This window comes from Lotus japonicus, chromosome 4 (genome assembly GCF_012489685.1).
Source record: "Lotus japonicus ecotype B-129 chromosome 4, LjGifu_v1.2".
NCBI classification, from domain to species: domain Eukaryota; kingdom Viridiplantae; phylum Streptophyta; class Magnoliopsida; order Fabales; family Fabaceae; genus Lotus; species Lotus japonicus.
Genome location: NC_080044.1, coordinates 55,579,825 through 55,591,898, shown reverse-complemented (window position 1 = coordinate 55,591,898; position 12,074 = coordinate 55,579,825). Strand labels below are relative to the sequence as shown.

The window sequence follows — 12,074 nt, the reverse complement described above, 5'->3', positions numbered from 1 at the left end:
CCGCCATTGAGGAGACAAGCTCATGGAATGAAGCATAATTATCTCATAACAATGAAGAAAAACCTGATACACAAATGAAAAGAAAAACTTATAAGAAAATAAGCATAAACAATAACAACTAAGTTCAACTTTTCAATGAAACTGAAATCTAGTGAATAAAGGATTTGAATTTCATCATTTAAGCGTTCTCATCTTATCTCGGCTAGCAAGTTAACTCAAAAGAGAAGGAACATCAATTAATTAGTCTTCATGCATCATAACCAACTTGAAAAGGAATATAATGAATGATTAAACATAAAAGAGATCTTTGATACCGAATATCTGAGTTGAAGCCCCGAAAATCAGCAAGCAGCTTCCGAGCATCTGTAACTTGGGGGTCTCCACAATCTAGCATGAATCTCACCAATGAAGTAATCACAATCTAGAAGGGGAAAAGCTTATAAAAAATTCTCACATCGAACCTGAATCAGAAACTCACCACTCACACGAACTTAGATTCTTCTTTCTTCTCTTGTCAATTATTGGGTTCCTATAATTTCTTCTCGTTAGGATTTTCTTCCTCCTCCTCAGAAAAGAACAAAGAAATAAAATGAAAACAGAAAATAAGAACCCAAATAAATTTGGATAATCTAAAGCAAGAAGAGAAAGATTAGAGAACTGAATACCTTGAAACGCGAGATGTGGATTTGACTCATACAGGAAGACACCGCAAGCTCCTTCTTTTCGAAAAAAAATCTAGGGAAGAAGATGAATTAGTTTCAATTGCAAAATTCAGATAAGGGACATTGGAACAAATATATCAAAAGAAGATGAGGAAAATAATCTAATTACTCAACAACATTTATGTCAAACACATACACAATTATCACATTACACAATTAATGAAGCAAGTTGCATACTCGAGTGATCTTCCTCATTTTTCCTCCATGTCAACCGGTTCACAGTAGAGGCATATAGGGAAGAAGATGACTGATGCAGTATTAGTAATGAGTAATCTAGGTAAATCTTAAATAACTAAGACAAATCTTTTAAAATTTTATGAAAAATTTATCAGATTTAAAATTACCTTTAAAAAATCGGTTTCAAGATTTGTTATAGAAATAAATTTTAGGTGAAGAAAAAGTTTATTTTTAGAGTATTAATTAAATTTTATGTTATTTTTATTGAATTTTTGGATTTTTATTTAATTAAGGATTTTAAGATAATATCAAGAAATAAACAACCTAAATCCTAATCAAATCTAAAATTTAAAAAGGTAATAAATAAAGATAGATAAAAACTACAAAAATCTAGCAAATCACAATAAAAACTCATAAAATCCTGAATTAATTAAAAATCCGAAAATTCAACAAAAATACCATAAAAATTAATTAATACTCTAAAAATAAATAATAAGATAAATTAAGATAAAATCATGAAATAAACAACCTAAATCCTAATCAAATCTAAAATTTAAAAAATGCACTAGATAAATATAGATAAAAACTATCAAAATCTAGCAAATCACAATAAAAACTCATAAAATCCTGAATTAATTAAAAATCCGAAAATTCAATAAAAATACCATAAAAATTAATTAATACTATAAAAATAAATCAAAAATAAATTAAGATAAAATCAAGAAATAAACAACCTAAATCCTAATCAAATCTAAAATTTAAAAAGGTATTTTTTATGAGAATTAACCTGAGAATGACACGTGGAATTTTTTTTATGAGAATTAACGTGAGAATGACACGTCACTAAGAATTAACGTGAGAATGACACGTCACTAAATCAGCCAGATAGAAGTTCTTCTTTTCTAATATATATTGATTATTCTTTATTACCGAATAAATATAAAAAATGAAATGATGACCTATATCAGGTTCAAACTGAGAATTTAGTTAATACATTATGTTTTCTTGCATTAATTTAAAAAAGGAAAATGATTGATTATTCCTTGCCTAAATCAACTTTAAATCAGGAGAAAAACTTTGTGCATTAATGTTTGATTGATTCCATGTTCAAAATAAAAGAATTTCGTTATTCAATTTGAGATTTTTGATAAATAATCACTATTTCCTTAATGAGATACAAATTTTCGTTTTTTTATATTTTATTAAAAAACTGAATTAACACATTTTTTTATTCAAAATCAAATATCACTATTATTTGTTTCAAGTTAAAACAAAAATCAGAAAAATTCTATATCAGAGCTTCACTAAGAAAAATCAATGTGTCAAGTTAAAAAAAGTGTTATACCTGAATATGACGTTAAAAATATACACTCAATATTTTACTTAATTTTTTTAACAACATATTGAGTGTTGAGTTAAAATATACATTATTAACTTAAATTAGGAAATTATATTAAATAAGGAAATTAAATTAAATGAGAACTATTGAGTTTTTTTTTTCATTTTGAAAAATAAAATTCATTTACTTAACTTTAATTTTTTCCAACAAATCAGACTCACCAAATTTTGATAATCAAATTTTGAATGTTTTAAAAAAATGGTAGTATTTTTAACGTAATCAATTAGGACATCCAGCATCACACTTAATTAAATACAATACTTAGTTCAGTGGCCCCATAGATATACAAAAAAAGGGACCTACATAATGCTAACACATAATACCCAGCTAAGCCATATCCACCATCAAGTAATGAACCTCTTAAAGCCAACAGGTTTAAACTTAGGTTCAAGATTTTCCTAGGCCTTGAACCCAGCAATTGGTAAAAAATGACTCTCGCAGTTGGACCCCCCCATCAGTTATCTTAATTGCCTTCAAGCGATTAATTTCACCTAACATTCCATCATCAGCATTGGCCAAGTCATGACGACTGATTTCTAGCTTCTCCACCACGTGTGTTTCAACCTTTCATAACTTGCTATCTGCATCTTCATAAAGCTCACTCCCAGACACTTTCAGTTTTCTTTTCACAATTTTTAGGAGCACTATCATTGATACTTTCTCCATATCCAGCAACATGGGCAGCATGTTCTCCCTCACCATCTGTCACCTATGAGTTCTTTTAAAAGTTAGTAAATGCTACAAAAATTCAAAGATGTCACCTATGTTATAAAAATTGACTGTTTTAAGATGCCCCATAAAAATTAGGTAAGCAGAGGATAGATATGATACATTCACAGAGACAACTCATTCAACTTATGAAAACAAAGAGATATGTAAAAGATTAGGAACTTTGATGAACACAGAGTCAAAGAAATAATTAAATGACTGACATAACCCAAACAACTCCACAGAATGAGAAGACAGTTCTCACCTAATATTGAATAAGATCCATCCCTGATAGAAGTAACAACATCAATGACTCAGGTGCTACTGCATGAATTTATTGCAGGAGGAGTCAAGCTAATTTCTTGTGACTGTTTGTTTAAGATTGTATTCTGATTGTTGGTTTGTTGTGCATTGGCGGGTTTCACTCAAGTTACCTATGGTGGGGGTATGTTTTTTTGTTGATTTGGTGGACTGCTCAGGTTGGAGGACAGATCAGATTTGATGCATGGAGAATAAATGTAGAAAAATGTTTGAGTGATCTGGAATTGATGGAACATAGGTTAAGGAAAGAAGCTAGCGGATGCATGAAGGAGCGATCTCATGTGACTTGAGGCATGCTGGGTTACAAAGTATGGTAGATATGACACTATTGTATGGCAAGGGAAAGAATACATATATTTCAATGGGTACGGAGCTGTATGTTTTTACTTGATTAACTCTTGATCTGTGTACTTTTTTTCCCTTCCTAATGCTTTTTCCCACTGGGTTTTCCTTAGGGAGGTTTTAATGAGGCACAGTTTCTTAAGTGAGGTTGATTACTTGGTGGGTGTTTCGTTTTGTACTTTTGATATCATGAGAAGGTTTCCTCATGACTTCCTTATATCAATAAAGTCTTCTCTTAAAAAAAACATGATTAAATTTACTATAAATAATAAGTACAGAAGTTCCCAGTCCCAATCAAGATATCCCATATATTTTGATTAACTTGTAACCAAGGGGTACTCAGAAGAAAGGTACAACAGTTTTGAGTCCCTATAAATCAAAAAATTGCTACACTTTAAACTACTGGTACAAGGAATGATGTCTAGCTAATGCATCAAAGTTCAATACATAGATAATTGAAATAAACTAATAAATTTGTGATAGGTAAAAAGAAAATAAACAGGTTCAAACATTAGACGAAGAAAACAAAATAAAATTGTGCTGCATCCTTCATGTAGAATTGAGTACGAAGGGGTGACTATAACATATTAAAACAAAGGACTAAGATCAGATGAAGGACAAAAGGACAGCAATATAAAAGAAGTACACAAACAAAAGTTACCCTTGACTTCTTTGCTCCAATCAACATCAGAACCATCGGTGGACTTCAACAATAACAGCTGCAAAACTAGAGATTATGAACAAACATGTAGGCTTTAAAGTTTACATGCTAAGGAACAGTTGACAGAAACAGGGAAAATTTTATTTGAGGGAGGGCTTTTCTTTTACAACCCAAACAAAGCAGAGGGCATCACCTGATTCATCGCTGAAGCAAAACGAATTGTGAAATCATCATGCTCAGCACGGATGGCTCCAACATGATTGATTATCATATAATTTCTCTGATACGTGTCTCATGTCAAGGTTTTTTTCACAAAGCATAGCAGGAAGTTGCTTCATAAATTTATACAAATTTATCACTTCAGATGTAAAAGGATTTCTCAATAATTTTTTAATAGAAATTACGTGAGACAAATTAACTAAAACTTTATCTGCAATGCATCATATGTTACAAGAACATAAACTTATGAAGTTTTTTATACACTCCAACACCGAAAAAGAACAAACTTTTGCCCCAACAAAAATAACTTTAACCCCAAATGTTTTTATGGTTTTCAACTCATGTATAATTCAATTGACAGAAATACAATATAATAAATTGGTCAATGATCTTACTTAGAGCGCACATGAATTATAAAAATTCAGACAGTTAACTCTGTTGTTAGAATCTGTTACAACAGACTCAAAACTACACTGGAGTTCAGTTTCTCAACAGACTATATATATATGAGAACTCTATCTAGAGTTCATTTCAAGATTTACAATTACTCAGATTACAGAAACTCTCAAAGATTCAGTTCAGAATTTTGAGCAAGAAAAGATAACACCGGATTGAAGTAAAAGGATGAAAGCGGGGCACCTAAACAAATCATCACAGTAATAGGCAAAGAAAAATGCACCAACGTTTTCAACTACTGATATAATGTTCATTTAATTTTTAAGAATTATAGTTGTGCTTACTGAAGCTTAAAAGAAGTTAGTGGTTTTAAAAGAGTGCTGTCAAATATCCGCCAAGGTTGAATCTCATGGAGGAATTCTAGCAAGCTACCTTGGCCAATATTCCGCCATATGCTGCCAAAACCCGTCAACGCCACCACTATTTGTCAAACTCAAATGTGACCTGTTTATGGCTTTTCGCCATAATCCACCATCCGCCATTAACCTCACTGTTTTAAAAGGATCAATATGAGGTGGAGTACTTGAGGCATGCTTACTAAACACATTCTAACTGTTAGGATTTTCTGTTATTGCAAAATAAGTTGTTTGCATTGCAGACATCATGCATCATAGGTCAGAGTTCATGATTCACATATAAACAACAGAATTAAACAAAAAACAATTCAGCCTCATTATTTCATAAACAAATTATTTTGTCTGAAAATTTCATAATTGAACCGTAATTTTCCAATATTCAATCTTGACACACGATGGGTGTTATGATCATACTACTCTTACCACTGAATGCATCTGGAAGTTCATCAGTGAGATAAGGTTTCCAACCCTCTGAGATTCTTCTGGGAACTGTCATAGGATCATCTACAGTTTCCTCAGTTAAATGCCCAGATTCATGGCCCATTATTGTTACTTTATTTTCTTTTGCCACAACTTCCACTGTTGGTTGTGCTCCTACAACACTATAGCGACCCTGCAATCAATCCAATCCCGAATTTCACTAAATAAACAATTAAACCTAAAACTCAAAATCATGGAAATGCCATAGCACACTTACCACATTCGTGGACTGAAAATTTGGCTCTGCAGATTCAAAGAGAAAGCTAGGAGCCTCCTGGTCATCTTCAATAAACCAAAAATGATGAAGAAAAGATGCTCCATACTACCCAACTAAGCCTTAAATCCCAAATTTGCAAGTGACTCCAAATAAATCAAATGTAGTCTTATAATTTAAGAGATGAATCTTCAATTTATTGGGGGAATTTAAAAATACTAAACCAAAACCAAAACAACACAGTAGCCAAAAATCACTGACCGTGAGCTAAGCGTGGAAGTGCAGAGCACCTCAATGTGGCAGCTCGAGTGACGGAGAGTGAAACTCTGGTGAGCCTTGGCGGATAGAGACGGGTGCCGGAAGGAGCAATGCAGCGAGAGAAGGCTAGGTCTTGCGTTGTGGAGGCATTTGCAGAGAGCATTTTGCTTGGGTTGTGAGCTCTTATTCTGGTGCTTGAAGAATCGTTATATTCTGTTAGGATCAAGGGTAGACCTATTGTCTCGCAAGTCTATGTTAGGAGACAAAATGAGGATTAGTTAGTCCATGTTTAGGACTGACTTAGAATAAATACTTTCTTAAAGGACTAGTTTGTAATATAGCAAACTAGGATATAAATAGCTTTACTGTTAGTGAGAAGGGAGTTTTTGGAAACAGTTTAGTCTTGAACTGAATTGAGGAATTCAGTTAGCTAGAGAGAGAAAGTGGTTTCTCTTCCAAACTGTATCCAAGCTTGTTCTTCAAGAAATCCAAATCTTCTCTGATCTCAATTGCATTTTCCTTCTCTGATCTTGATTTTCCCCCAATTACTGTTAACCTAGATCTACCAGTTCTAACACTGGTATCAGAGCACCGATTCTGGTGCCCTGATTTCGTTTCCGCTGAAGAAATTCTACTGTGAAATCGCGTTCTGTGGAGGAATCGACTATGGTGATGACTCGCGCTTCTGCTATGGGTGATGGCGAAGGCAACTCAGAGAGTGAGGAGCTTCGGGTTCGCGTGGAGGTGAACGAAGCTAGGACCAAGCAGGTTGAAGACGCAATTGCAGAGACTGCAGTTTGAGCTAGGAGGATTGAGGATACACTTCACGCAGTGCTCACTAGGTTTGGAATCGCAACCCTAGATGAGGTAGGGACGCGTGATGTGCGATCTAAAACTGTCTTGGAGTCCAATTTGGATCGTGACAGAACAGGGATCAAATGGAGGAAGCTGGAAATTCCAGTGTTTGGCGGTGATGATGCGTTTGGCTGGGTACAAAAATTGGAGAGATACTTCGAATTGAGGAAAGTTACTGAAGAAGAAAAGATGCAAACAACCTTGCTTGCTCTGGAAGGGAAAACACTGAGTTGGTTTCAGTGGTGGGAAAGGTGCAATCCTATGCCTTCGTGGGAAGCATTCAAAGTGGCTGTAGTGAGGAGGTTTCAACCTGCCATGATGCAAAATCCTTTTGAGTTACTACTGTCTTTGAAACAAACTGATACTGTAGAAGTCTTTGTGGAGGAATTTGAGAAATATGTAGGGGCTCTAAGAGAGATAGATCAAGATTTTGCCAAGGGAATCTTCTTGAATGGCTTGAAGGAGGAGATTCGTGTAGAGGTAAAACTTTATGAATTGACTACTTTAACTTCAGTAATTCAAAAAGCTTTAATGATAGAACAGAAGAATCTGGTTTTACAAAAAGCTACTCCCAATCCTAGCAATAGAGGGAGTGGATATTATAGGAATAATCCTTTTAATAAGGTTGTGACTGTGGAATCAAAGTCATTGGAAGATAAGAAAACAGAAACTGGTTCTGGTAGTAGTGCTAATACTGCTAATGTAGCTCCTGCTTTGAGAAGTGGAGATTATAGGCAATTGTCTAGTGCAGAAATGAAAGAAAAAAGGGAAAAGGCTATGTTTCAGGTGTGATGAGCCTTTCAGTAGGAACATAGATGCAAGAATAAGCATCTAAGAATGGTGATTATGGAGGAAGAAGAAGAAGAAGAATTGGCAGTTCCTGGAGAAGAAGACAAAAGTATGAAATCCTTGCAATTATCACTTCATTCCATAGCTGGTTTTACTTCTGCAAAGTCTTGGAAGGTGAGGGGATTCATCAATGGCCAGGAAGTAGTAATCCTCATAGATTGTGGAGCTTCCCACAATTTTGTTTCACATGAATTAGTGGCCTCCCTGCAACTGCACATTACCCCTACAACAAGTTATACTGTGGAAGTGGGGGATGGATACAAGGTAAGATGTCAAGGAAAGTGTGAGGGGTTGATGGTGGACATTCAAGGGATTCAGTTCCAGCAGGAATATTACTTGTTTGGGTTACAAGGCATTGATTTGGTGCTAGGCCTTGAATGGTTGGCCAGCTTAGGAGAAGTAAAAGCTGACTTTGGAAAGCTGAAATTGTCTATTAAACAGGGAGATGAATGGAAGTTAATTACTGGAGATCCTGCTCTCACTAAAAGTCAAATTAGTGTTAGGTCCTTCATGAATTTACTGAAGGCAGAAGGAGAGGGTTGGCTACTGCAGTTGACAGCTGAACCAAGTCCAGCTAGGAAGGAAGAGGAAATTTGTCCAGAATTGAGTGCAACTTTGGGAGAATTTGATGAAGTATTCCAGGACATTCAGGGATTACCACCTTCAAGGAAGCATGATCATGCCATACATTTGTATGTAGGAGCTGATATTCCTAATCTAAGACCTTACAAAATTCCACATTTCTAGAAATCTGAGGTGGAAAAGATGGTTCAGGAGATGTTACATTCAGGAATTATTAGGCCTAGCATAAGCCCTTTTGCTAGTCCTATCATTTTGGTTAAAAAGAAAGATGGAGGATGGAGATTTTGTGTGGATTATAGAGCTTTGAATAAGGTGACTATCCCCAACAAATTTCCTATACCTGTTATTGAAGAACTTTTGGATGAAATAGGGGGAGCTACTATTTTCTCTAAACTGGACCTTAAATCTGATTATCACCAAATCAAAATGAGGGATGAGGATGTGGCTAAGACAGCTTTTAGAACTCATGAGGGCCATTATGAGTTCTTGGTCATGCCGTTTGGGCTCACCAATGCTCCTTCCACTTTCCAAGCCTTGATGAATGACATTCTCAAGCCATTTTTGAGGCGGTTTGTTCTAGTCTTCTTTGATGACATTTTGGTCTATAGTAAGGACCAAGAAGCTCATATATCTCATCTCAAGCAAGTGTTGGCTACACTTCAGCTCCATTCTCTTAAGGCAAACAAAAAGAAATGTACTTTTGGCTAGACCAGTCTAGAGTATTTAGGGCACATTATTTCAGGACAGGGGGTAGCGGCTGATGAGAAGAAAGTAGAGGCAATGCAACTCTGGCCAATCCCTACAGAAATCAAGGGATTGAGGGGTTTCCTAGGGTTGACAGGCTACTACAGGAGATTTGTCAAAGATTATGGAAAAATGGCTAAACCCTTAACAGATTTGACCAAAAAAGATGCATTTGTATGGTCAGCAGAAGCTACAGCTTCTTTTCAAGCTCTCAAGCAGGCTATGGTTCAATTACCATTATTGGCAGTCCCAAATTTTGATAAAACCTTTGTAGTTGAAGCTGATGCATCCAGTAAGGGGATTGGGGCAGTCCTCATGCAAGAGGGAAAGCCTTTGGCATATTGGAGTAAGGGCCTTTTTCCTAGATCTCAACTTAAATCTGTGTATGAGAGGGAATTGATGGCCCTAGTTCAAGCTGTCCAGAGATGGAAGCACTACCTTTTGGGCAGACATTTCATCATAAAGACTGATCAAAGAAGCCTCAAGTTTTTGCAAGACCAGAGATTATATAATGAAGAGCAATTTAAGTGGGCAGTTAAGCTCATAGGGCTGGATTTTGAGATCCAATATAAGCCAGGAGTTGACAATAAAGTGGCTGATGCTTTATCTAGAAGGGACATGTATTCTTCTATTTCTATGGTCCAAACAGATGAGGCTGAGGAATGGGCTCAAGAAGCTGATAGAGATCCCACTTTACAGAAGATTAAGCAGGATCTATTGCTCAATTCCTCTTCACATCCTGGTTATGAGCTGAAACAAGGCATCTTGAGATATAAGGGCAGGTTAGTCCTTTCTCCTCAGTCCAATAGGATCCCAGTCATCATAGCTGAATGTCATGCCACAGTATCTGGGGGACATTCTGGTATCTTTAGGACTTATAAAAGGATATTGCTAGTTTCTTATTTTGGCCTGGCATGAGAAGTGATATTCAGAAGTTTGTGGCTGCTTGTGAAATTTGTCAAAGAAGCAAGTACCAAGCTTTGTCCCCAGCTGGTTTGTTACAACCTCTCCCCATTCCTTCCCAAGTATGGCAGGACATTTCTATGGATTTTGTGGGAGGGTTACCTAGAGTTAAAGGGAAAGACACAGTGCTAGTAGTGGTGGACAGGTTGACTAAGTATGCTCATTTCCTTTCTTTGGGGCACCCCTATTCTGCCAAAGATGTGGCTATGCTTTTCATCCATGAAGTGGTTAAACTGCATGGTTTTCCAGCTACCATAATTTCTGATAGAGACCCTTTTTTCTTAAGTAATTTTTGGAGAGAATTATTCAGACTATCTGGCACTCTCCTGAAGATGAGCACCTCTTACCATCCTCAAACTGATGGTCAAACAGAGGTGCTGAATAGATGTCTTGAAACCTATTTGAGGTGTTATGTTGGACCCACACCTAGGAAGTGGTTGGAGGGTTTGCATTGGGCAGAATATTGGTACAATACCAATTTTCAAGTTTCTGCTGGCATGACACCCTTTAAGGCTCCATATGGTAGAGATCCACCTATTTTGGTGAAGGGTTGTGTGGAACTAACCAAGCTGAATGATTTATCTCAGTTGCTACAGCAAAGAGATGTGTTGTTATCCCAATTGCAGCAGAATTTGCTTAAAGCTCAGGCTTCCATGCGGACTCAAGCTGATAAACATAGGAGGGATGTTGAGTATGTGGTTGGTGATTGGGTATATCTCAAACTTCATCCCTATAAGATGAAGTCTATGGCTACTAGGACCTATCCTAAGCTTTATGCAAGGTTTTACGGTCCTTTCCAGATTGTGGCTAAAGTAGGTCAGGTTGCTTATAAGTTGGACCTGCCTCCTACGGCTCGCATACATCCTGTTTTTCATGTTTCTGTCCTCAAAAAGGCTGTTGCTCAGGGCCACACTCCTCAACCTCTTCCTGATACTTTGACTGAGGATTTTTGCTTGGAGGTGGAACCCGCTGACTTGCTGGATTGGAGGCAAAATGTTCAGGGTCAATTGGAAGTGTTGCTGTCTTGGAAGAACTTACCAGCTCATGAGAATTCGTGGGAATTAGCCACTGCCATTATGTCTCACTTTCCTGATTTTCCCCTTGAGGACAAGGTGGTTCTTTTAGGGGGGGGGGGTATTGTTAGGATCAAGGGTAGACCTATTGTCTCGCAAGTCTATGTTTGGAGACAAAATAAGGATTAGTTAGTCCATGTTTAGGACTGACTTAGAATAAATACTTTCTTAAAGGACTAGTTTGTAATATAGCAAACTAGGATATAAATAGTTTTACTGTTAGTGAGAAGGGAGTTTTTGGAAACAGTTGAGTCTTGAACTGAATTAAGGAATTCAGTTAGCTAGAGAGAGAAAGTGGTTTCTCTTCCAAACTGTATCCAAGCTTGTTCTTCAAGAAATCCAAATCTTCTCTGATCTCAATTGCATTTTCCTTCTCTGTTCTTGATTTTTCCCCAATTACTGTTAACCTAGATCTACCAGTTCTAACATATTCATGCACTGAATGAAAACGATGGGTTGAATTAAAATTAAAATTCAAAATTAAAAATTCAGCTTAGAGTATAGGCAAAAGACCTGTAAAGCAACTTGGACAGCTGTTTTTTGGTAGCAAGAGATGATGACCTCGCTGTAGGTTGTAGGAGATCCAGAGAATCCAGAAGATGATGATGATACATGTAGGACAATACAACGTATAGGTAGGGAAGGCATAGCCGAAGGAGGAGGAAAAGGTGTTATTCTGCAGCTAGAGATGGGAG

The 12,074-nt window shown here is 36.3% G+C and overlaps 1 protein-coding gene across 9 annotated transcripts; it reads right to left on the bottom strand.

Annotated features, from left to right (window-relative positions):
- Window positions 1–2,471: 2,471 nt before the first annotated feature.
- LOC130710983 (anthranilate synthase alpha subunit 1, chloroplastic-like) lies at window positions 2,472–10,805 on the bottom strand. Of its 9 annotated transcripts, none has more exons than XR_009010530.1 (6): window positions 6,317–10,805; window positions 6,059–6,123; window positions 5,785–5,974; window positions 5,378–5,495; window positions 3,272–4,662; window positions 2,472–3,007 (listed from the first exon to the last, which is right to left on the bottom strand). XR_009010530.1 is itself a non-coding variant. In XM_057560400.1 (6 exons), the coding sequence occupies exons 1-5, from the start codon at window positions 6,474–6,476 to the stop codon at window positions 4,376–4,378; spliced, it is 546 nt and encodes a 181-aa protein (XP_057416383.1). In that variant the 5' UTR covers window positions 6,477–10,805; the 3' UTR covers window positions 2,474–3,007; window positions 4,331–4,375. The 9 variants fall into 9 exon arrangements, 6 of the variants coding, with proteins under 6 accessions (XP_057416383.1, XP_057416385.1, XP_057416381.1 ...); XR_009010529.1 differs by having other exon boundaries at window positions 2,474–3,007; window positions 4,331–4,662; XM_057560400.1 differs by having other exon boundaries at window positions 2,474–3,007; window positions 4,331–4,388.
- Between the last annotated feature and the right edge of the window lie 1,269 nt (window positions 10,806–12,074).